General features: G+C 41.9%; 1 protein-coding gene across 9 annotated transcripts in view; it reads left to right on the forward strand.

The window, feature by feature from the left end:
- The first annotated feature begins 1,604 nt into the window (after positions 1–1,604).
- Positions 1,605–24,303, forward strand: part of FAT1 (FAT atypical cadherin 1) — a 168,145-nt gene continuing 145,446 nt past the window's right edge. For 2 of the 9 annotated variants that reach the window (XM_061585096.1, XM_061585087.1), the window contains exons 1-3: positions 6,423–6,524; positions 7,476–7,620; positions 15,291–18,577. In XM_061585096.1, coding sequence (XP_061441080.1) covers positions 7,562–7,620; positions 15,291–18,577 — 3,346 coding nt within the window. In that variant the 5' untranslated portion in view covers positions 6,423–6,524; positions 7,476–7,561. The other 7 variants (XM_061585088.1, XM_061585090.1, XM_061585091.1 and 4 more) reach the window with 7 other exon arrangements.

Consider the following 24,303-nt stretch of genomic DNA (forward strand, 5'->3'; position numbering starts at 1 on the left):
AGAATGTTGTGCATCCATTCCTGGTGTATATTTGTGGCAAGATGAGAGGGAATAACAGAGCTTTGTTGTCGGATGCTAAGCCTCACACCTTGCCTTTCTTTCCTTTCTGTTATGTTACGTGTTGAGATAATGCACTAACTGAAGCCTGAATCAGGAAAGTGACTAGGGATGCTTCCAGAAGGAGGCTTAATTCGAAAGCGGGTTGTTGAGAGATTGCAAAGGGTCATTAGGAACATTTTTTTTTGCTTAACAGATTTCCCACAGAAAGGATAAATCCAGATTAAACTGGAAAACAAAATATGGGATAACATTTTGATGGCAAGAATGTTATGTGGATGCTGCAACAAACAACTCCTTGTATGCACGAGGGGGACCTACCCTACAATCAACACCTGCCTGGAAGCCAGGATCTATCTTCAAATCTGTGTTGTGTTCCTTTCCTTTCCCTTGCTGTTTGTATTAGTATTGCAATGCACCATGCTTGGGATTTGTGTTAGGAAGGGAGGGTGCCTGGAATATGGAATGTTAAGGTAAGTGGGAGGAGGAAGTTGCAGCGACCAAGGAATTATTGCTGCAGGATAGGCACTTGGCCAACAGGAAGAGGAGGAGAATAGGGTGAATGGGGCAAAGGGTAGAGGGCATTTGCTGGTCAGGACTGAGTTTAGGGGACTGCTGCTTCTGATCACACTCATCTCAAAATCCAGTTGACTCTGTGAACTTGTTTTCATTGTTTCTCAAATAAACACTCTTGTTAACCCTGGGTAACTGTTGGTGAAACTCGCACTTCAGGGTTTGAACCCCACCTCACAGGGTTGTTGTGAGGCAGTGGTGGCTGGTACCCATCAGGACTGGTAGGGCAGAAGGCCAGGAGACCAAGAATAGCTGGAGTCAGAGCCAGTGGCACATGACGCCAACCAATACTAGTTTTGCCCCCATCCTCCTCGCTGCTGAGTTCTACAAGGGGCAATACTAAGGGGGAGGAAGCTCATAGGCAGCGCCATCCTTGGGACTGGTTGCAAGTAAGAAGGGAGGCAGGTGGGGGCTGGCTGAGGTCGCACAGATGTTGGAGGGGCAGTGCCCCATTCGCCCTCCACTATGCCAGAGATAACATGGCCAGGGAGAAGCACGCGCGCCACCTTGAGCTTCCTGGAGAAAAGGTCGGTAACGAAATAGATAACGAAATAAGCACCTCCCTCAGTACCTACACAGCGCTGTTAGCACAATAAGATTGTGACAGAACGAAAGTCAAGCTGCCTCTTAATAAAGCACAACAAAATAAACCAGTACTTAGGGATCCAGGAGAGGGGAGATCATAAGTGCATATGGCCTGTTCGGATTTTGACAAATCCGTGACAATGACACAGCGGGTGTGAAAGTTTGGGAAAGTTGTATCAAAGCCGAGCGTTTAAGGTGACTTGCCCAGCTCAGCCGTTTTCGCCAGGGATCGGGCTTGCCTGGGCAACCTTCCGGAGCTGAGCTCAGAGTCATATCCGGCACGATGCAGAACAGGAGAGGAGAATCTCACCTGTCTGGAACGCAGGCGCCCCCCAGCTAAGGCAACCCCGCAGGCGCGGAAGCGGGGGAAGGGCAACCCGCGTGCAGCTGCTCCAGCGCAGAGGCGCGCGCCTAGGCAGCCACCCTCTCCGCCGAGTGCGGCTGCAGCGGCCAAGCAAGGAGCGCCTGCCTGCCGCCACCGCCGTCTGGCTGGCGAATCCCTCCAGTCCAGCGGTTGGGAGAGGGAGTGGGCGGCGCTCCAGCGAGCGGGTTTTCACGCGGGAGGGAGAGAAGAGGAGGAGGAGAAGAGGGAGTCAGTGAGCCGCTGCAGGCTTCGTTCTCCCCAACACTGCAACTCAAGTCTACCCGCGCTCTTTGCCTGGACATGTCTTGACAAACTTGGATCTTTGCCTTCCTTCCCTCCGTCCACCACCAAGTTTAAAAACCGGATGGGTTCAATCCGGCATGCGGCCGTTTGGATATGGAAAGAGTCGCTAGATTCTCCGGGCTCTGGAATACCCTGGGCAAAGTTGGCTTTTGATTTACAATGCATCGCTTTTTACGAAAGTATGCCGGAATGGACTGAAACGAAAGGGGACTGGATTTAGGGAAGAGAAACACGTTGCACCCAGCTGGCCTGGTTGGTGAGTGTATGATTCTTTCCTCCCCTCGCCCCGCCGGATTAGTCTAAAAGAGGAATCGGATTAGTCCAAAAGATAGGATACTTAATACACTCCGGTGCTTCTGCTATCGTATGAATAAATATCCGCCCCAAACCCTTCTCTCCTCCCTCCCCCCAACCTGTCTATGGCAAGAGAGAGCTACAGCTATCTCTATCAAATGTCTGCACCCTACAGAACGCTATTTAAGGAGCCTCTCTACAAAAATATGCTGCTCGGGCCTCGTTCACACCATACATTTGTTCCACTATTATTCAACTTGAAACAGTCATGCCTTTCCCCAAAGAATCAAGGAAATGTAGTTTGTGAAGGGTGCTGAGTGTTATTAGAAGACTCCTATTCCCCTGACAGAGTTCCAGTGGCCAGAGTGGTTTAATAGGCAGCCCCTCTTCCAGAGAATTCTGGGGATTGGAGCTCTGTGAGGAGGACAGGAGTTTCCTAACAACTCTCAACACCCTTCACAAACTACACTCCCCAGGATTCTTTGAGGGAAGCCATGACTGTTTCAAGTGGAATAATAGTGGGATAAATGTACGGTGTGAATGCAGCTTCTGTTTTTCCGTTTGCATTTTTACATTTTTTGTAGAGAGCAACTAGTTTTAGAAATGGTGCCTTTGGGACGGAGAATCCACTTGGATGTATTGTGGCGCAGCGCCCTCTAGCGGTCGAATCGGGATTGGGGAGCCCTGTTTAGTCTGAACCCCGCTGCCTTTAGCCGCTTAACTAGCCAGTCAAGTTCAGCATTGTCGCGAGACACGAGGGGGCACGAAGACTCCCCGTTCATTGTCCTCATTTCTTTGGGTTCCCTCCTTCTCTCCCCCCCCATTTTCTAGACGGTCACAAACTCGGGGCCAAACAGTGATGTCTCATTTCGCTCCGCACATGCGGGGGGGGGGGACGACGACGAGGGTGTGATTTTATATATATACATTGAGCGATTTTACAGTTGCTTGATCGCGGGGCACATCTTTAGCACTTGCCGCGGGGGGAAGGCAATTTGAGAAAATGCAGTAGGGAGGGGGAATACAAAAAACATGACTGTAGTGCGAAGTAAATCTGGGGCTTGGAAGAACTGCCTTATCTTTTAGCCCTCCCTCCATTTTTCTGTCTTTCTGTGACGGGGACGCCTATTTTCTTCCAAGAAGTTAAATTTCTCGGGGGCAGTAGAGGGTGGCCTCGCCGGTAGCCGGAACTACTGAAACAAGTGCCTGATCATTATTAAACCCGCTCTATAATTCATGGGGGTCGATTACTTCAAGGCCCTCTCACTCAATCCTTTTTTATGTTCTTAGTCGGTTCGGAATAAAACCTCCATGGAGGTAGACGGAGGAGCGTTAATCTGTAATGCTCTTCCGATCCGCACTTGTAGAAGACGGTTTCCGGAGAGGTTTACTCCAAAGCCGTCCAAAATGAATTGCGTGGCGATTTTACACATCCTCTACTCATCCGCAACGGTTTGAGTCTAACCTGCGCTGTATTATGTCGCAAATCGGGCTGCGATCCCACCCTTTAAAAAACAAGACTGTTCTTGGCTTTTTGTGAAACTGGTTCAATTCACAGCGCTTCAAGGAAACCAGCATCCCGATCATAATCCATGTCTACTCGGAAGTAAATCGATCGATTTCACTGAGATTTGCCGCCGGGTTACGATCGGAATCCTGACGCACCACAGAAAGGAATGGGATTAAGGTTGTACTCCTAACCCCATTTACCCGCGAGTAAGTAGCATTGAATTCAATAGGCGTTACTTCTGAGTAGACATGGTTAGGATTGCGCCGTAAATCGCTTTGATTCCATTGGTTTCAACAATACTATTAGGTGATGGATTGCGATGGAATTTATTTGGGAAAAAATAGTCCAGTTTTGATTAGGGCGCTTGGCTATCAGTGGCCCTGATAGCAAATCAAGACACTTTACTCTAGTACCAGCGATTTACGGAGCAGTGAGAAGCAAGTCTCACTGAATTCCCAGATATGGAGGAAATATTATACAAGTTTTCCTGGGAATAAGCCCCACTGAACACAGTAGAGTTTGCTTCCAAGTAGACACGCATAGGATTGAACTGCTAGAGGCTATTCCGGAGTGATTTGCTATCAGTTTGCCAACGCCTATTTGTAGGCTGGGGCCGTGTGGACGGTTCCAGGTATTAACTCTTCCAAGTTACTGGTTATCACACCAAAGGATAAAATCCATTCATCAGAGCCAGCGATCTGCTTATTGGTTTTTCAAAATCCTCCCTGTCTTTATACATTCATTGTAGACCTTCCCTGAAATGTTAACAATTGGCTTACTAGTCTTGGCGTACTTTTTAAATAGTGAAGCTCTGAAACGGAGTCTGAAACCCTCCCATCTCCCCCTCCCTCAGGGGAGAGAAAAAAAGGTCTCTCTTGTTCTTATTGGAGAGTCCCATCTGGAGTTTGAGGCAGCTATGCATTTAGCTCTCTCCTTGGAAATCCCTCCTCCTAAGAGTAAGTAGCTAAACCTCGCGACTGCTTGTTAATGTCTGCCTTTTTCACTCTTGTGGGATTCGAGGTGGAATTAGAAGTGGATGGAGAAGAATGGAAATGTTCACTCGTGTTGCAGCCCAAATCCCACGCTGTCTTGCTGTTAGTAACAAGCAGACCGATCCTGTGCAGCGCTGGGCGCGCTTAAGTCTGCAGCAGTTGCAAAATGACTGCATGTTATATAGGAATCAGTTGGATTTGGTTCTGATTACGAACTGGCTGCCAGGTAAATTATACCACACAGAGGACTGCTGCAATCCTAAACGCAGATCCTAGGGAATGAGACGGAGTGGGATTTATGAGCAAACCTGTTAAGAGTTGCACTGCAAACAGTGTGAATGCATCGGGCCGGATCCTATTCATTGAATTGGTGGGACTTGGTTGCAATCCTGTGCACACTTAAATGGGAGTAAGTTCTATTGGATTCAGTAGGACTTGTTTGTCACTGGAGATGCATAGTATAGGATTGCGCTGCTTTATACCATAAAGAAGAACTACTTTGGCGATGCAGGATGCTTTTTTTTTTTTTTAGTTTTCTTTGGAGACGTTTGCAGATGCCCACTCCACTCTGGGGGATTCTTTTTTTAAAGTTAGAACTCCTTTAATTCAAAATGCATAGTTGCATTAAAAACTGGCCGGGCCTCCAAGGACGATATTTTTGCTCTTCCCGTCTTTAATTTCTGGTAGAGTAATGAGGGGGATGGTGGCAGTTGAGCTGGAGGGCGTAGCATGGGGCGCACTTTGCAACGCTGGAATTTTGCAGAATGTGAGGTTGGCTTAGCCCAGCTGTGCACGCAAGTGCTGGCCATTATTTATTACACTCTCGAAAGCTGAGTCGCTGGGAGGTTTAGGGCGGTGGCGTGTTAAAAGCCTTGGAGGAGGTAAGACTTGGTTCGCCGAGGCTTCCTTTTTAGGGCTTGCGGCATAATGAGCAAACTATAAAGTAATTATAGGCTTGGAAATGTGATCAGACGTATTCAAAAGCAGATTGCGATCATTCTCTGTGGAAACAGCGAACTGTGAGAACCGAGTGTTGCTTTTTTATTTATAATTATTATGAAAAGAATGAAATATCCCTTGTTCTCGCTTTCTTGATTTATGACATCATCAACTGCTGTAGGTAGGCGCAAATTAGCATGTAGGAGACTGGGTTCCTAAACGTATACTCATAAGTAGGCCCCACGGAGCTCAATGGGGCCCGTTACCCAAAAAGCTCGGTCGCGTGCGCGTCTACTCGGGGGTAAATACTGCCAGCCCATGGGTCTTACCCCTGCGTAAATGTGTTTTGCAAAGGTTGCTTGAAAGTAAGTTCCACTGAATTCCACTGGGACTTGCTTCCGAGTAAATCCGGTAAACTCAAGCTGTTACTCGGGTGTAAATTCCAATGAACTTTAGTGGGGGTTGTTTTTGATGAAACAAGACTAGCACCCTCTCATCTTGTCCCCGTTCTCTTTTTTTGCGTTTGATCACTACTGCTGCCCCGCTAAATCTGCTCCTTCCTTCGAAAAAAAGATAGTGGCGCGTTTGATCTGAAGGGTTATAATCACTCCGGAGCCAGATGGTTGCGAGCCGTGGAGTCGCTGAAAAGTGTGGTTTTGGTTTTCATGCCAGAGAAATTAGTTCCGGAGGCGGTTTGTGGTGGCTGCCCCTGCTTTGGCGGAGGAATCCAGGGATGAGAGTGTGCCGCGGTAGAGAAAGAAGGTCGGGGCGAGTGGCTGGCTGAGGAGAAAGGAAGAGGTAGGCGAGGGAGCCCGGCTAGTCACCATGAGGGGCTGGGAGCTGAAGATATTTCCTCTTCGGAAGCCGCCTTCTCCTCCTCCGGGGAGGCTTTGAAGGCAAGGCGAAGGTAAGAAACAAAAACAGGCCAGCTTGGGTCTCTTGCAGTTTCTTGAGGTGGGGAGGGAAGGAGAGAAACTTTCTGGAAAGAAAGTTTGTGGAGAACGAGGGCGCCTTAACCAGCCTGCGCCGTCTTTAGCCGGTACAGGACTCGGGACGGGCGGCTGCTGCTGCTGCTTTGGGAGGGGAAAAAAGAAACAGGCTTGAAAGAAACTTCGAAAACTTGGGATAGGTTTCAGCGAGTGGGAAGCTTATGGCTGTCTCCACGCAGGTAGCGGTGGGGGTGGGTGGGTTGTGGAGCGAAGTTAGCCTCTCTTTTTCTTTTTCTTCTTCACCCCTTACCCTTTTTGTCTGTAAAGAGCCCCCGGCGGAAGGGGGGGCTAGCACGTGAGGAGACTAGCAAATGTGGCGCGAGGGGCAACTACAACGGGAGGACTGCACCGCGCTATTGTCCTGCTGCCATTAGCTGTTCAGTGCGAGCCAAGCCATGTTGAGAATGGGGGGGGACGGTATGTGAGTGGGTTGCAAAATCTACGGGGAGATACTCTTAACAGCTCCAGGGTGGTTTGCTTTATTACTTTGTGCTTTGGGGGGCGGTGGTGGTGTATTCCTTAATGCTCGGAGAATCCATCATACTATAGTAACTATCTAGAATTCTTGCCCTTGACTTCAGCACAGCCCCAGGTGCAGCTGTCCCAAGGCCAAGAGGGTGGGTGGGTGGATGGGTCTCCTTTTTTAAAAAAAAATCCAGCATCCATTAAAATAATACTATCTTTCTTACTTGGACTAGAAAATGCATGCATGGCTCTCCCCATCTTCCCCCATTTGGTGTTATCTAGGTGAGCTGATGAAAAATGAGAGAAAGGAAAGAGTAGTTATCTTTTTCCTTATTAGTAGGCATTAGAAGGCAGCGAATAGTACATGTGGACTGAGATTGTTTTTTTCTTTCTGTGCCTTCCAGAACTGTCTTGAGGAAGAGCAAAATGTGACTTAATTTCCTGTCATTAAGGGAAGGTGTGCCTAAGTTAAGAGAAGGGCTGTAGCTCCATGGCAGGGCATCTGATCTGTATGTTGAAGGTCCCATGTTCAACCCCTGGCATCTGCAGGTAGGACTGAGAGAGAACCCTGTCTGAAATTATGGAGAACTGCTGCAAGGTAGTGTAGACAATACTGAGCTAGATGGACCAGTGGTCTGACTCCAGATAAGATAGCTATCTAAGTTATGTGTGTGGATTATGTATGTAATGGCAGAACGTAAACTTAAATACCAAGAGCTAGTTGTTGTGAACCATTTTTTAAAAAATGCGTTGGGTACAATCCCATCACAGTTAACAATTTTAATTCCCATTGATTCCCACAGGAAAGTTAAGCCCATGCTTAGCAGTGTGCAGTCCTATTTATTTATTAATACATTTATTGACATAGGCTGCTTAACATCCAAACAATTCCAAGCAGCATACAAGAAAATAAAAGGCATATAATGCCAACAACCAAAATAAACAGCATAAAATAAAGTTCAGACTTGTACAGTGACCAGTAACATAAAATAAAATCATTTGCATATCCACTCTTATCAGTGGAATTTACTCCATGGTATATGTGTATAGGATTGCAGCCTAAGTTTTCCCTGATTAAGAAAAAAGCCCTGCTGGGTCAGACTGATAGTCCCTCTAGTCAAGCATTTTCCAACTGTAGCCAATCACATTCCATTGGGACATCCGTGGGACTTCAAAGTGCTCAATTTTGCTGGAATGGTGTCCTTGATCCTTCTGTTTCCTTTTCTGTTTTCTCTATTTTTTGTGTTGGCAGTTTCTGCAGTAGTTTGACCCTCACACTCTTTTGAAGGATAAATACCACAGTTATTCAGAGAGGAAGAACTCAAAAGTAATTATTGTAGGCTGCAATCCTAAACACTTAGGGAGTGATCGCCACTGAACACAATGCAATGTACTTCCAAGTAAATTTGAATAGGATTTTATATTTTAAAATAACCTGCACATTATGGTAATAGAACTGACAAACGAAGTATTATGGTCTTCGTTCTACTGTTGTTACATGTTTGTACAAACTTTAGTAGAGCTTCAGTTATCCAAGCCAGTCTATGCTTCCAAGTTGATGTATGTGTCAAATTGTGTACTCCCACCATCTCCAGTCAATTAATTACTCAACCTAGCACTAGAATAAGTGACTGGTAATGGGAATATGAGCTGGTATAGCACAGTGGGGAAGAGAGCCTGGCTGGAAGTCCAGAGTCTGTGAGTTCAAACCCCCACTCGTGTCTCCTGGGTGTAAAGGGCCAGCTAAAGATCACCCCCACAGTGAGTGGCTCAGGGGTTACGTGCCCTTCCCCCTGTGCAGCCATGGGCAAGCTGCATAGTCCCAAGGAGCCCAGTTGCCCCCAGCTGGCAGTTGCAGACAAGGAAGGGGCTGGCTTGTGCAGCTGTGGGAAGCTGAGCAGGCCCTAGCCAGCTGGAGAGGACTAGCCTCAGAGGGAGGCAATGGTAACCCCCCTCTGAATACCGCTTACCATGAAAACCCTATTCATAGGGTCGCCATAAGTTGTGATCAACTTGAATGCAGTCCATTTTCATTTCAATGGCTGAAATACACAATTTAATACATTCAAACTTAATACATTAAATTAAAATTTAATACATTAAAATTTGAAATGGTTATTTAGCAAATGACTGGTTTCTTTTTGTTAAGATTTTCCATGTTTTCTGCACTAAGGATTTTACTGAAATTTTGGGAAATCATGGGTGCTGCATGAATGGCATTCTTCTTGCACAGTGGCATCCAGTGTTGCACGAGTGGCATTCTGCTTGCACAGTGAAACTTCAACATCCTCTCTTCTTCACATGCATTTCAAAAATTTGCTCCAGAGGGCCCACAACCCTCTAGAGCAGATTTTGAGTGTGTGTGGAGAGCTGGAGAGGAGGGATGCTTGTTACACAAGTGGAAGTCTGCTGTGTGGGCAGTACAGTTGCACTGGATACAAACCTATGTATTGAGTTACTCCTAACACATCCTAGAGTTGCTGTTGTTGAACATACAATATTAAGTAAAATTCAGCATTTTGGAAGCTAGCATTATGAGCAGTTTTGGGCATCCCTCTGTGGTTAAGAAATACATTGTTTAACAGCAGGGCTGGAACTTGGGGGAGAGATGTTGTTTCTTCCTATGTTCCTTTAAAAAACTTTGATTAATTTCATTTGTATAGGAGGAATCTTTTCTCAGGTTGGAAAGAGTGTTAAGGAAGATCACTGAAATTATTAGGAGGCACTTGTTATATATCCTAGTGAAGTGGTGTATTTCACTGCTAAAAAAGGCACTAGGTTTTGTGTTCATTTCAGGGGAATTCCTTGAATTGTAGATTTAAGTTCCAATTTCAGGGTGGTTTTTTGAGATTATTCTTTTAGTATGGACATGTTCTGCATTGTGACTTTCATTGTGACATTCGTGAGCAGAGTACTCTTATTTCAAATGAGGGCCTTACATTATGATTCCTTTTCAACAAGACTATGGGAAAAGAGTAGCAAACTTAAAGCAGGCATTCACATTAAAATAACAAAGAAGAATACTAATAATTTGATCCACATGAAACCAATTAAACTGCCAGTCACCACCTTTGGAAAGTCTATATAAGGCTGTGATGCTTAAGTTGAAATCCAGTATTGATGGCTTGGGGGGATGCACTAGGATGCTGCACAGTTGCCTGTTCACTGATGGGGAGCACCACAGTTGGGAAGGGGGGCTCTGCTGTGGCAAAGGCCTGAGCCTTTGGGTTGACCCAAGCAGGTAGTAAACTACTGTGGGCAATCCTCTTGTCAGCTGTAGTCCCAAAATGGGGTGCTGTGAGATAGCTTTGGGTACTGGAGGATCCCTGAGTGGCCTGATCTTCTCCCCCTCAGCAGGAGCTGGTACAGTAAAACCAAACAAAAAATCCTGCCGCCTCATCTTCTGCCTTAGCTGGCAGGGCTGTGCAAGAAGGGCTGCCATTGCTCTTAAACTCCCTGGACCCTCCTAGTATTGGTCTGCTCATTAAGCAAACAGCTTTACTGTTGAAAATTGATAGGGAAATCTTAAGCTTGTATTAGTGCAAAGGTATTACTTTAAAAATTATAACCATAGTATTTGGCTAAAATGTTGCTGAAATGGAGTCAACTTGATGAAATATAGGCATATTTTTTATAAAAGTACCTTTATTGGCTCATTTGATGTGTTTACATTGCTGTAAAGATGTCTTTGTTGCCCATGGAATCCATATTGTTCATTAATTATGGGTTTTGTATTGGGATAGTTCCTTGCAGTTATCAGCAGTATAGCACAGGTAGCACTAGAATGTATATAGGCACCTTGCCCATTGGTGCTCCTTTTGGGAAAATAACATTACCCCAGTGAATAACAATGTAGAAAAGCCACTGCTAATTCTCCATATATTGGGAATAATTTCCATAGGGAATGATGTTGGATAGTCATAACTACAATGGGCTGAAATACTCAACAAGGAACCTCTTCACTTTTTTAAAAAATGGAAAGAACTGCTAATCAAATTATCTCCTCTATCCACTTTTTCCATGCCTTGCATAATTTTATACATTTCTATCATGTCATCTCTTACTTACCTTTTCTCTAAACTAAAAAGCCCCAAATACTGCAACCTTTCCTCATAGGGAAGTTGCTCCATCCCCTTGATCATTTTGGTTGCCCTTTTCTGAACCTTTTCCAGCTCTACAGTCCTCTTTTTGAGGTGAGATGATCTGACCTGTACACAGTATTCCAAATACGGCTGTACCATAGATTTGTATAATAGCATTATGGTATCAGCAGTTTTATTTTCAAATTTCCTAATGATCCCTTGCATGAAATTCGCCTTTTTCACAGCCACCGCACACTGGGTCGACATCTTCATCAAGCTGTCTTCTACAACCCCAAGATGTTGTTCTTGGTCAGTCATTGACAGTTCATACCCCATGATCGTATATGTGAAATTGAGAGTTCTTGCTCCAATATGCATAACTTTACACTTGTTTACATTGAATTGCAATTTCCATTTTACTACCCATTCATCCATTTTGGGAAAGTCCTTTTGGAGCTCTTTGCTTTAACAACTTTTTGTTTTTTGTTTTAACAAGTTAGTATCGGCAAACATGGCCACCTCATTGCCCACCCCTAATTCTAGATCAGTTATGAACAAATTAAAAAGCACAAGTGCCAGTACAGATCATTGGGGGACTCCACTTTGTACATCCCTCAGTTGGGGGAACTGTCCATTTATTCTTGCCCTCTGCTTTCTGTTCCTAGCGAGTTACTGATCTACAAGAGGAGCTCAGTTATTCTGTGACTGCTAAGCTTAATTAGGAGGCCTTGGTGAGGTGCCTTGTCAAAAGCTGTTTGAAAGACCAAGTACGCTAAGTACACTATGTCCACTGGATCACTTCTATCTATATGCTTGTTGACACTCTCAGAGAACTCTTAATAGGTTAGTGAGACAGGACTTATCCTTGCAGAAGCCATGCTGGTTCTGCTTCAGCAAGGCTCACACTTTTATATGCTTGGTTATTTTATCTTTAACAATACTTTCTACCAGTTTTCCTTGGACAGACGTTAAGCTAACCAGCCTGTAATTTCTGGCATACTCTTGTCTGAATTTGCATGCTGGTTGCCTTGCATTTAGATGTAACAACAAATCAAAGTTATGAAGAAAAGGAGCTATTGGTTTCCTTGACTGTCCCCCCCCTCCCCCGGCTTGGGATATGTTAAAACAAATTTTATGATCTATCAGTACTTCTAGATCAGAATGTTGTGCAACTAAAACCCTTATAATTATTGATGCCTAAGGCTGATGGGAGTTGGAGTCCAACAATATCTGAAGGGCTACATGTTTTCCACCCTGATAGTAACAAGCCCTTGCTCTATTGTGTGTAAATATGGTCACATAATATTTTATTTATTTATTTATTATTTCAATTTATATACCGCCCTTAGCGAAATAGCTCTCAGGGCGGTGAACAAACAAAATAAAATACAATATATCATAATAAAAATACAAAAACATATACAAACAAACAACGAAAAGCACAGCAAAAACAAAATAAATACTACAAAAATTAAAATACAGATTAAAAGATTAAAAAAGTTAAGAAGATTAAAATGCCTGGGAGCATAAAAAGGTCTTTACCTGGCGCCGAAAAGATGGAAGTGTAGGCGCCAGGCGTACCTCTTCGGGGAGGCTGTTCCACAACTCAGGGGCCACCACAGAAAAGGCCCTAGATCTCGTAACCACCCTCCGGGCTTCCCGATGGGTTGGTACCCGGAGGAGGGCCTTAGATTCTGAACGAAGTGAACGGGTAGGTTCATAGCGAGAGAGGCGTTCCACAAGGTATTGAGGTCCCACGCCGTGTAAGGCTTTATAGGTCAAAACCAGCACCTTGAATCTCGCCCAGAAGCAAATAGGAAGCCAGTGCAGACGCGCCAGGACAGGTGTTATATGCGAAGACCGACTGGTCCTCGTCAATAATCTGGCAGCTGCGTTCTGCACCAGCTGAAGCTTCCGAACTGTCTTCAAGGGCAGCCCTACGTAGAGTGCATTACAGTAATCCAATCTTGAAGTTACCAGAGCGTGGACAACGGAGGCGAGGTCGTCCCTGTCCAGATAGGGGGGTAGTTGGGCTACCAGACGAAGATGGTAAAACGCATTCCATGCCACCGAGGCCACTTGGGCCTCGAGAGACAAGGAAGAGTCGAGAAGAACCCCCAAACTACGTACCTGTTCTTTCAGGGGGAGTGTAACCCCATCCAGAACAGGGTAAGCATCCACCATCTGAGCAGGGAAGGCGTTCACCAACAATGTCTCGGTCTTGTCTGGATTGAGTCTCAGTTTATTAGCTCTCATCCAGTCCATTATCGTGGTCAGGCAATGGTTCAGCACATCAACAGACTCACCTGAGGAAGATGAAAAGGAGAAATAGAGCTGCGTGTCATCAGCGTACTGATAGCAACGCACTCCAAAACTCCTGATGACCGCACCCAGCGGCTGCATGTAGATGTTGAAAAGCATGGGGGACAAGACCGATCCCTGAGGGACTCCACAATGGAGAGTCCATGGTGTCGAGTGATGTTCCCCAAGCACTACCTTCTGGTGACGATCCGTGAAGTAGGAGCGGAACCACTGCCAAGCAGTGCCCCCGACACCCAACTCCGCGAGTCTCCCCAGAAGGATACCATGGTCGATGGTATCAAACGCCGCTGAGAGATCAAGGAGAATCAACAGAGTCACACTCCCCCTGTCCCTCTCCCGGCAAAGGTCATCATACAGGGCGACCAAGGCTCTTTCGGTGCCAAAACCGGGCCTGAAACCAGATTGAAATATAATATAAAATATAATATAAAAGTTGTGTACTGTTTAAAGGTATTCAGTGGTATATTGTTCAAGGGACATCATCTGCTCTCAAAAAGCTTATGGATGTCTACTAAAAAACTGGAGAAGTCAATATTTTAAGCATCTACCAGCATAAATTAAACGGGTCAGGAATTGCATTTGTTACTGGAGCACAGTGCCATGTTAGAGATTACCTTAGGAAGTGAGAGTACCTTAGGAAGCAAGAGTACAATAAAGTGAAATAGCAAAAATCAAACTTATTTTAATGGATAGAATTTTTTCTTGTGATAGCAAGTCTTGGTCATTGTTATATCTGTTGTGAGTAGGAATTTTCTTCACTCTCCTTCCCCACCCCTCCATTGGGGCATTGGAAAGAATATAAAGTGTCCCATTTCCTCACCTCCACCATCACTGAACCTGGAACAAAGCATATTTAGTAGTTCTCAAAAATCTCCTTGGGAAGTTACAAAGGGTGTGATGTTGTCTAAACATTGTATGTGACCATTCAGTTCCATGGTGGCATTGTTTGGATGGGGAATCGTTGTTACAGTCTATCTTAGTCTGCCCCAGACAGAAAAATATAGAAAGCAGCATGTGCTAAGTTCTTTATGGCTGTCTGCATTGAGATATCAGTGTTACAGTCTGTGCCACTTGGAAGCCCAGCCGAACTGCAGAGATGATCCTCTGCTCCAAGGTTAGGATGGCCAGAGTGTGCTTTGGCATTGCTCTTTGGCTGTGCTTGAAGCACCTCAGAAACGCAGCAGCAAACTGATGTGCCTCAGCTGTCCTCTCTGATATTGGAAAGGAGAGCAGTGACTCATTTTGATACTACTCTTCTGGGAGCCCCTGAAGGGCAGTGAAAAAAACAAGCCTCAGCCTTCCTCTTCAGCTTGGAGGTAGAAAAAAGAGGGGATAATCTATATAGTGACCTTCTGAGGGCTTCAGAAGCCCAAGACAATTGTGGTAGATGACTATCCCTGCTCCTGAAAAGGGACTTGTGTTTACATGAATGATCACACAACTGCTTCTGTTCATGTTTTGAGCTGGTGAGGGGACTAGAGTATTATCCTTGACCTTGCACTGATTTTCATAGGTGCAATGCAAGGAACAAGACCCTGTCGTTAAGGGAAGGACAGGGTCCCAGTAACAACACATTCTTCGTTTACCCCCAGGGCATGCCAAAACCAGTGGACTCTTGCTTCAGAGAGGCTCACCATGAAGGAAATTGTAGACCTTTTCATTATTTTAATTTTGTTTATTGTGACAGTTGCCCTGAAATAAACCTATATGGCCCTATAGATAGGCCACTGAAGAATTCTGAATTATTTGAGACACATGATACTTGCTTTAAACAACAGTTTAGAAAACTGATTAATTTTCCTGTTTTTGTTCCAGGTTTTGGGGAATTGACTCCATGGAGAGCTATTTGACCATGTTGCTGCTGCTCCTGTTGCTGCTTGTGCAGCATTTTGGAAACTGTGAAGGAAATCCAAGACATCATACTTTGCCAATGCAGTTCACCCAAGCTCATTACAATGCTACAGTGTATGAAAACTCTGCAGCTAAGACATACGTTGGACATCCAGTAAAAATGGGCATTTATATCATAAACTCACTGTGGGATATAAAATACAAAATAATTTCTGGGGACAATGAGAACTTGTTCAAAGCTGAGGAACATATTTTGGGAGACTTTTGCTTTTTACGAATACGGACCAAGGGAGGGAACACAGCTATACTTAACAGAGAAGTAAAAGACCATTATGTATTAACTGTCAGAGCAATAGAGAAGAACACAAACATGGAAGCTCACACAAGAGTCAGAGTGCAAGTATTGGATACAAATGATTTAAGGCCATTGTTTTCTCCAACTTCTTACAGTGTTTCACTGCCTGAGAATATAGCAATAAGGACCAGCATTGCAAGAGTCAGTGCAACAGATGCAGATATTGGAACCAATGGGGAGTTTTATTACAGCTTTAAAGAGAGGACAGATATGTTTGCTATACATCCAACAAGTGGCATAATAGTCCTGACTGGCAGACTTGACTATTCGGAGACAAACATTTATGAAATGGAAATTCTTGCTGTGGATCGTGGGATGAAATTGTATGGCAGCAGTGGTATTAGTAGCATGGCAAGGTTGATGGTTCATATAGAGCAGGCTAATGAACAAGCTCCAGTTATCACAGCCCTTGCATTGTCTCCTTCAGTGCTGGACAAGGATCCGTCATATGCAGTTGTAACCGTTGAGGACCGGGATCTTGGTTCAAATGGAGAGGTAGCATCTCTAAGCATTGTGGCAGGTGATCCGCTTCAGCAGTTTAAAACTGTGAGGACTTTTCCAGGAGGAAAAGAATATAAAATCAAAGCTGTTGGCAGTATTGATTGGGAGAGCCAACCATTTGGCTATAATCTTACTCTGCAGGCTAAAGATAAAGGAAATCCTCCAAAGTTTTCTTCTGTTAAAGTAATTCATGTGGCATCCCCTGAGTTTAAGACTGGACCAGTCCAATTTGAAAGAGATGTTTACAGCGCAGAAATAAGTGAATTTGCCCCACCAAACACTCCTGTGATTATGGTAAAAACGTTGCCTCCTTATTCCCATTTAAAATATGTGTTTAAAAATGCACCAAGCAAACCCAGGTTCAACTTGAATCCTTATACTGGCCTTATTACTACTTTAGATCCCATAAAAGCACAATATGCATCTCATATTGAATTTGATATTATGACAAGTGACAGAAAAGCATCTGCAACAGTAGTGATTAAAGTCATAGATATGAATACTCATTCCCCTGTATTTACCCAGACATCTTACAAAGCTTCATTTGATGAGAATGTTCCTATAGGTACGAGTGTCATGAGTGTGAATGCAAAAGATCTTGATGAAGGTGAGAGTGGCTATGTGACATATAGTATTGCAAATATAAACCCTGTTCCTTTTGTGATAAACCACTTTACTGGTGTTATCAGTACCTCTGAAAACATGGATTATGAATTAATGCCCAGAATCTATAAACTGAGAATTCGAGCTTCTGACTGGGGCACACCATATCGCAGAGAAGTTGAAGTCCCTGTTACTATAGTTTTAAATAATTTGAATGATAACACACCACTTTTTGAGAAAATAAATTGTGAGGGAACAATTCCTAGGGAGCTTGGTGTTGGAGAACAAATAACAACTGTGTCTGCAATTGATGCTGATGAGCTCCAATTGGTACAATACCAGATTGAATCTGGAAATGAATTTGATTTATTTAGTTTAAATCCAAATTCTGGGGTTCTTTCCCTGAAGCAGTCATTAGGAGATGGCTTAGCTACAAAAACCTCTTTTCATAGCTTGAGAATAACAGCTACAGATGGAGAGAACGTTGCAACACCTTTATATATTAACGTTACTATAATTGCTAGCCGCAAACCAGTAAACTTACAGTGTGGAGACACTCGTGTAGCCAAAATGCTGGCAGAGAAACTCCTGCAGGCAAATAAACTGCATGGCCGTGGTGAAGCCGAAGATGTATTTTTTGACACTCACTCTGTGAATCTTCATGCACCTCAGTTTGGAAATAATCTTCCCAGGAGTATTGAGATAAAAGAAGATCAGCTTGTAGGTTCCAGCATCATACTTATGAACGCTACTGATCTTGATACTGGTTTCAATGGAAAGCTAGTGTATGCTATCTCTGGAGGTAATAACGATAGTAGCTTTATCATTGGTATGGAAACGGGAATGCTAAAAATCCTATCTCCTCTTGATCGAGAAGCGGAAGATAAATATACATTGAATATTACTGTTTATGATCTTGGAATACCGCAAAAGTCTGACTGGCTTCTTTTGAATATCAGAGTTCTAGATGCCAATGACAATTCTCCAGAATTCTTACAGGATAACTATTTTGTTGATGTGAATGAAAACAAAGACCTAAATACAGAAATCATTCAACTAGAAGCCATAGATAAAGACTTGGGGACTAATGGGGAAGTGCGATATTTATTTCTTACAGATACAGACAAGTTTTCTATCGACAAAGTGACTGGTATTGTAAAAGTTGTAGGGCCTCTAGATCGTGAAAATCAACCTGTGCATTTTTTGAAAATAGAGGCTAGGGACCAAGCTAAAGATGAAGCACAGTTATCGTCAACTATTCTATTGAAGGTATCTTTAGAAGATGTCAATGATAATCCTCCTAAATTTATTCCAACAAATTATCGTGTGAAAATTCGCGAAGATCTTCCAGAAGGAACAATTATCACATGGCTAGAAGCCTATGATCCTGATTTAGGCCAATCAAGCCAAGTGCGATACAGCCTTTTAGACGGTGGGGATGGAAGCTTTGATGTAGATAAACTCAGTGGAGCAATTCGTATTGTACAGAAATTGGATTTTGAAAGGAAACAAGTTTATAATCTAACAGTACGGGCCAAAGACAAAGGAAAACCTACTTCATTGTCTTCCACCTGTTATGTTGAGATTGAAGTGGTTGATGTAAATGAAAATCTGTACCCCCCACGTTTTCCCAACTTTGTGGATAAAGGTTTTGTAAATGAAGATGTTCCGATTGGTACTTCAGTGATGACTGTGTCTGCATATGATGAGGATACAGGAAGAGATGGTGAAGTTAGATACTCGATAAGGGATGGATCTGGTATTGGAATTTTCAAAATAGATGAAGAAAAAGGTAAGAACTTGTTCAGTTCCTCTGTACTATGCAATCTAAATAAATCTATGATCCTCCTATAAATGCACTTTAAACTTAAAATTAACATTTATTTGCATACAGTACATCTGAGTTCAAAGTTTCTGAAATCTGTGATTGACTGCTTTGCAACAGACCTAGAAATACTTAAATATAATTGCATGTTCTAACTCATGAATGCATAACCCCAAAAAAGATAAAAAGCAAAGTCTATGATTAAATAAGATAATGCAGAGCATAGTGGTGAAATACTGTGCATACTGAGGGCCCTACGTTTAACAGGGTTCTAAGGAAGTTCTAAAATGCTCATTACCGTAGAAAAAGGCTGTTTGCTCTCTCTGTAGGGTGGTGCGTGGTGATGCATTTTGTGTTCTTCATTAAGCATGAGTTTAAGTCCAGAGAGTTCCATGATTGTCAGGCCAGTTAGTACTAGGGGCAAATGTGGTGGCGTGGAAACCAAGATGTCCCAAACCAGTTTTGAATTCCCCTCAAAGAGCCAAGGTCACATCAGCCATATTCACACATTTCAAAGTATGTAGTGTGTACATGTAGTGGAGAAGTGTGCTTAGGACCCATGCTTTAGGCATACTTCACCCACACCCCAAAAAGTCTAATTTTAAATCAATGATTTAAATAAAATGCATTATTCATATACTTAATAAATAAATACATAGTAATTGGTTGCTATAACAAAAAAATAAGGCTTTAGAGATCTTATCCCGTTCTGTATCTGTGTTGGAATTGCTTTTTTAGATGTTTTTAAAGCTTTTTAAAATATGTTTTTAAAGATGTTTTGTTTTAATATATTTTAATGTCTGTTTTTAAGATGTTTTAGAGTGTTTTTAGTGTTTTGATTGCTGCCCTGGGTTCCTTCCGGAAGGAGGTGTGTGATATAAATTTAATAAATAAAATAAAATAATAAATAAGAAAAACCTAAACTGAGTAGAGCCTACAACCTTGAACAGCATCCTACACTAATCCTTAAACAATTGATCAGTATTTTTTCTGTTTTAGAAAACAGCAGTATTTCATTTTGATACTGTAATGTTCACGATCATGCTGCCCTGGGCTCCTGCAGGGAGGAAGGGCGGGATATAAATCAAATAATAAATAGTTACATTACAATTAATCATATGCATATCGTACAATAAACGCTTGTTTATTCTGCCCCATCCCACAAAAAAGTAAATGCTAACCAGAAGCAAAAGTTAGTGCTAATTACTGGGCAGGTTTTTGTTCTCCATGAGATAGTAGATGAATGCCCATGTTCTTTGACAGCCAGATTAGTTATAAGTGTTTACAATTAAGAATACTGATTCTGAGCCAACTGCAGAGATGCAGGTATAAAATTGGAGTAGATGTTTACCCAAATGGATTAAGTGGATGATACCTGTGGTGATTTGCCAGTTCTTGGTCTCCAGTATCAACCAATAGTAGAGGTACGTATTATGATGACTGGTAAAGATGCTTTTCACACAGTTCTAAATATGAAAGGCCGCTTCTCTTTGTAAGAGTCATAAATACACTTTTACAAGGTCAAGGTTTGGATCATAAGTTGTTCTGATAGCTCAAAAGGGGCATAATTTCCATTTGCAGCAGAGTGGGTAGATTTTTAAAAAATCAGATTCTAAAACTTTTTAAAAAATGTGAATACTAAGCTTCTCTTAAATAACAAGCATAGATAAATTGCATTGGAAAATTTTTAGTTTCTATTTTATGACACTTTAGAGCAGGGGTGGGGAACCTGTGGCCCTCCAGCTGTTGATGGACTCCAGCTCCTATCATCCCTGGCCATTATCCATGTTTCCCAGGGCTGATGGAAGTTGGAGTCCCAACAACATGTGGAGGGCCACAGATTCTTCACCCCGCCCTAGAGAGTGATTTAGCATGTTTACTTTATTTAGTGAAGTTCTGAAATGGCTAAGATTGCCTCATATTGTATTTCCAATTGACATTTATAGCTACTGATGAACTTGTAAAAAAATTTTTTTTTCTAGAGAAAAATAACCAATCAAATTCCATTCTGGAAATGTTTCTGTCCTGCAACACTGCTTGTAACAACACAGGTCTAGGCTGAGAGCCTATGGAGACATCCATATGTCTTTTTCTAGTCAGATCTTTGTAACATAGGCAGCGTTTGTTTTAGTGTTGTGAAAGAATGATTACAGAGATCTAATTCTGTGAAGTAAGGAGTAAAAACTATGACAAATGTATCCATTGCTATGTTTATATTAATCTTGGATTAGATCATGCTGAAGATTTTAACTATTTACTTAATTTGTCTTATAGTGAATATATTATACCTAGAATTTTTTTAAAAATAGTAATCTTCAGATGTTTAAACATTCATTAGATACTGTATACAGTTATTGAGGTGGACTGTGAGTATTTATTAGCTTTGACCATGTTTAAGATTTCAAAGAAGAAGATGTCATTTGTAATTGCAATAAAAGAAATTAGTATACAATTTGTAATTGCAATAAAAGAAATTAGTATACAAAACTGTTGAAGCTCTTTTTACAAAACAGTCTCAACAGCTGTAATTAAACCTCTCAGCTTTTACCTTTCAAACAATATAATCTGTTTAAAATATACTTTGGCAGGCTATAAAGCAGAATAAAAAACTTGATGACTTATTTCACAAGTAAACCCTGTCTTAACACCAGATCATGTACAATTCTTAGAATTTATCCTATTCCTAGGAAAATGCTAATCTGTATATGAAACTGAGTTTCAAAGTGGTTTAGGAAAAACAAGCTGATGAGAAGTTATGTGTGTGTGGTTCAGTGCTTAGGTGAAAGTTCTCCAAAGAGCAGCAGTGTACCTTCTGATGGCTGCCATGTTTATGTTCCAGAATGTCCATTGGAATGATATGTTGTGATACAGTATCTTTTTGAATAGCTTTATGGACATGAAGCCATTCTTACCTGGGAGTAAAAAACATTGAGCACAGTAGGATTTACTGTAGAATAAACACATGGCAAGGGCATTTGTTTAAGGTAAAAAAAAAAGTATGAATCACTTTTCTCTCTAATGGAAATTCACACTGGTTCTAAGAAGCTTCTTCTAAGACAAGTACATAATCATTACCCAATGCAAATTGAATGGACAACTTCAACATGCTCAGATCACATGATTATTGGAGCTGGCTACTGGTTTAGTACAGATGGACCCTGCAACAAAATATTTTTCTTGATTCCCTGTTGAAATGCCTCAGAATGGTAGAGAAATGACAAGAAGAGAGGAAGCATGATGAGGGGGTATGCACAATTTTCCACAATGAGGAGTGTGCATTCATTTCTTCTGTCTTTTTCCCTTCTTTTCTGGGACTTCCAAAAAGTGTTTGTGTAATTTGGATGAGGGTAAGGCTCTTCTATCTGTGTAGGTATAAATGTGTTAGTAAAAGTTCTATATTGGGTAATACTCAAATGAAGCAGTACAAGGCTTGGCTTGGTACAAAAACTACATGTACACTAGCTTTTTGTCATGAAAAGTCAAACCTATGTGTGTACTAAAACAATTTTGAAGACAATCAGGATCCACTCTTGTTTTCAGTTTTGAAGTCAAAAATCCTGCTAGGCTTATAGAACTAGTTTTAACAGGATTTTGAAATCTGGCAGTGACCTTCCACCAAAATGTTTATGAAGACAAACCTTATCTTAAAAGCAAATATAAGAATGTACAGAAGAAATAATGTACATTTCCCCAGATGTTAGTAACAATATTTTCTATTAGCAAGTTGGAGATAATGCTTATTTTGACATCTTACTAAATTCTCTCTGTGAAAAAGCTTTTGCTGGTTTTGAAAACTGCTTGAGAAACACAAAAGTCTACTTAGTATAACAGTTGTATTGCTACTTAAGAGCCAAATACTTTCTGCCTTGCATCTGTTTCCAGAGAGAGTTGAAGTATACTTTGTATTCTTCCTTTCCATGGAATTGGGTCCTCAATGTGGCTCATAGTCAAGGTACAATGCCTTGCAAAATTAATCTGAAAAGTAATGCTCTCATATTACTGAATTACAGATGGTACATTGTAATTTCGTTCTGTATGATACTTTATTTTGAAACACTGAAACTCAAAATCAAATATTGTAAGGTGACATTGGTTTTATGTTATAATTGATTTTGAGTTTCAGTGTTTCAAAAAAATACACAGAACGAAATTACAGTGTACCATTTGTAATTCAGTAATATGAGAGCATTGGTCAGGGGCTGATTACTTTTCAAGGCACTGTATCTGTCACACATACAGTTCAATTGGTCTGATGTGAATGTAAAATGTATATTGTCCAGATTTGATTTTTTCTTTTGTATTCTGCAGTAGCAAGTTGTGTGTTTAGCAGAAATTGTACTCTCGACACTCAGAAGACCACTTGTGTCTATGAAAACAGAGTGAACTATGTGTAAGGCTTTTATCATGCTAATGTGCAACTTACTTGGGAGCAAGTCCCATTGATGTTGATGGTACTTCGATCTGACTAGGCATGTATAGGATGGCACTGTTAATCGCTAACAGACAAATAAGAAGTCTAAAACAAACAGTGGACAAACACACACCACACAATTCTTTAATCATTTAGTTTTGTTTTTAAATGTGAAATAGAAGAAGCTGGACTGCTCATAGACAAATATTTGTTTTGCTGCTTGAGGAGTGGATGTGCTAAGAGTGGCGGTGCTTCTTTTCCTTTTGGATAACCCTCACCATGATTGGTAAATAGGGACTCAACATGAAAGCTTTGGGTTTCTCGATCCCTCTTTCTCTTGGTGTTTGAAAGCAAGCATTGTTTAGCAGTGACCCCTATTGACTGGGTCATAGCCTGTTCTGATTAAAACAGTTCAGCCCAGGGGAGAAGTGAGATTTACCGAGCATTGATGTGAAACAGTGCAATTTGGGCTCAAAAGTTTCTTATAAATGAGAACTGAAGTGCACATGGAGGTGAATTCAATTTTTAGGTCTATCTTTTGCTTGAAATATTCTGACGAGGAGTAATGACAGGAAATTATTGTCAAAAGCTATGGAAGGTGGTGCTTGTTGTACTGCTGCTGATACAGCTGTCATATCGCAGATTAATTTCCTACTGAAACATCTGCTCAGCCTTTGAGGGGTCAGTGGGGTGGTAGAAATGATAGCATGATGTTGACTCTTTCAAGATTTAAAATGAATGATCTTTAAACTTTGAAAAAGGATAGATTTAAAATAGGCTTGACATACTTCCACTTTTATGTAGGTAACTGGCACTCATTTTCTGGAATCAGTTTTTTCTAAAGTAGTCTTAACACCAGTCTAGGGTCTTGGTTTCTATCACATGTATAATTCAATGTATATTGCTGAAAATTATTATTACATTATTAAATTGTTTTCACGCACTCATGAACCTGAATAGCTTGCCAACATTTCAGTGGCATCAATATCTTGTGAAAAAATAAAGGGATAATTTCATGTAAAGGAGTGACCTTTGATTTGAATTTGAAATCTGCCCAGATAATATATTTGGAGGCTAATGTATTATTTTGTGTACCAGTTAGGAGGGAAGACAGACGATGCTGAATGCATGGAGATCAGGAACAAGTATAGTACTCCCACACTAATGTAGCAAATGGTTGATTTATTAATAGTAATAACATTTTCTGGACTCCTTTCCATGTAGTGCTCAAAATGGGCAAACTTTCTAAATCTCTCCTAAACAATATACTGACAGAGCTGAA

The sequence above is a fragment of the Rhineura floridana genome, chromosome 9 (assembly GCF_030035675.1).
Source record: "Rhineura floridana isolate rRhiFlo1 chromosome 9, rRhiFlo1.hap2, whole genome shotgun sequence".
NCBI classification, from domain to species: Eukaryota; Metazoa; Chordata; class Lepidosauria; order Squamata; family Rhineuridae; genus Rhineura; species Rhineura floridana.